The following is a 1,179-nucleotide window of genomic DNA, read 5'->3' on the forward strand; positions in this document are numbered from 1 at the left end:
GGGGGGGTTACTGTTTGCTTTAAATAATCGTACGTTACTCAGAGCTTTTCTTCGAAACGGGACAGAGCATAATAATAAATAAAAATGCTCTCTTTAATCACTATTAATGTACTTTACTGAAATATCACCATACTAAATAAAACGATTACATACGGGAACGCCATTGAGAAGAACCTCTCCCGAGGTGATGTAATCTTTAGTGTTCCTCATTGTCAGCACGTTTAGCAGCGTCGATTTTCCCGAGCCACTGAAAACAAGGGAAGATGTCAAGCATAAAAAAACTTTAAAAAATCACGATCTTCTCTAGCACAAAAAATCTAAATAAAGACAATACAATTCAATCATTTTTTTAGCGTGCTGTTTATACTGCTGAAATACCTTACGAGTTGAAACATCAATAATTCCTAACACTTTCTTTTTTCTATTGCAGTTTTCGTTTAATGTTTTGTTTTGATCGGTTTAAAAAAAATCATTCTCCATGCCTTCTCTCCCTTCATCTGTTTCTTACTTATCTCAATCTTTTTCCTGTGCCTCTTCTATACCTGACTATGTCCTAATAATGTCCTAGCTCCCATCGTTTTTCTTCTACTTTTTCTCATGTAATTTTCCCTTCTGCACATGGTCCCTTCGCCATTTGTCATACCGTGGCTTTTCCTATTTGCGCAATATCCTTCTCCTGCATTTTTAATTCTACTGTCTTCTCCTGCCTTATGTCTTATTTATTTTTTGCTGTTTTGTTTGCTAAGTGATTAACAGCGCTCGCAACTGCATAGGGTCAATTAATGAGCGCGCCGGGTACATTAAACATTTACAGTTTGGTAGGAATTAATTTTGGCGGCCGAAGCCAACGCTACTCTTATCGATTTTAGACCTTCGAGGGATCTTTAACGTTTGCAACTTGCACACAGACCGCGGTGATTTTTCGCCCTTACTCAGGTTTTCATCAAGCGATTGAAATAAGTCCTTACCTGGCACCCATAATAGCAAGTAGACAACCTGGTGTTGCAATACCAGTAACTGCGAACAAAAGAAGAATCAAATACTTTTTACTTTTTCTGCTGTCAGCAAAGTGATCAAGCGATAAACATTCACAATCTCATTCCTTCTCTTTCCATCTATTTCCTATAACAACAAACACATACACACACACACACACACACACACACACACACACACGCA

General features: G+C 37.8%; 1 protein-coding gene across 1 annotated transcript in view; it reads right to left on the reverse strand.

Moving 5' to 3' along the window:
• Nucleotides 1–1,179, reverse strand: part of LOC106011245 (protein white) — a gene marked incomplete in the record, with an annotated part of 9,578 nt that overhangs the window by 2,630 nt on the left and 5,769 nt on the right. The window contains 2 exon segments of the mRNA XM_013080216.2: nt 154–247; nt 969–1,017. Coding sequence (XP_012935670.2) covers nt 154–247; nt 969–1,017 — 143 coding nt within the window.

Source organism: Aplysia californica, unplaced genomic scaffold (assembly GCF_000002075.1).
Source record: "Aplysia californica isolate F4 #8 unplaced genomic scaffold, AplCal3.0 scaffold00079, whole genome shotgun sequence".
Taxonomy (NCBI): domain Eukaryota; kingdom Metazoa; phylum Mollusca; class Gastropoda; order Aplysiida; family Aplysiidae; genus Aplysia; species Aplysia californica.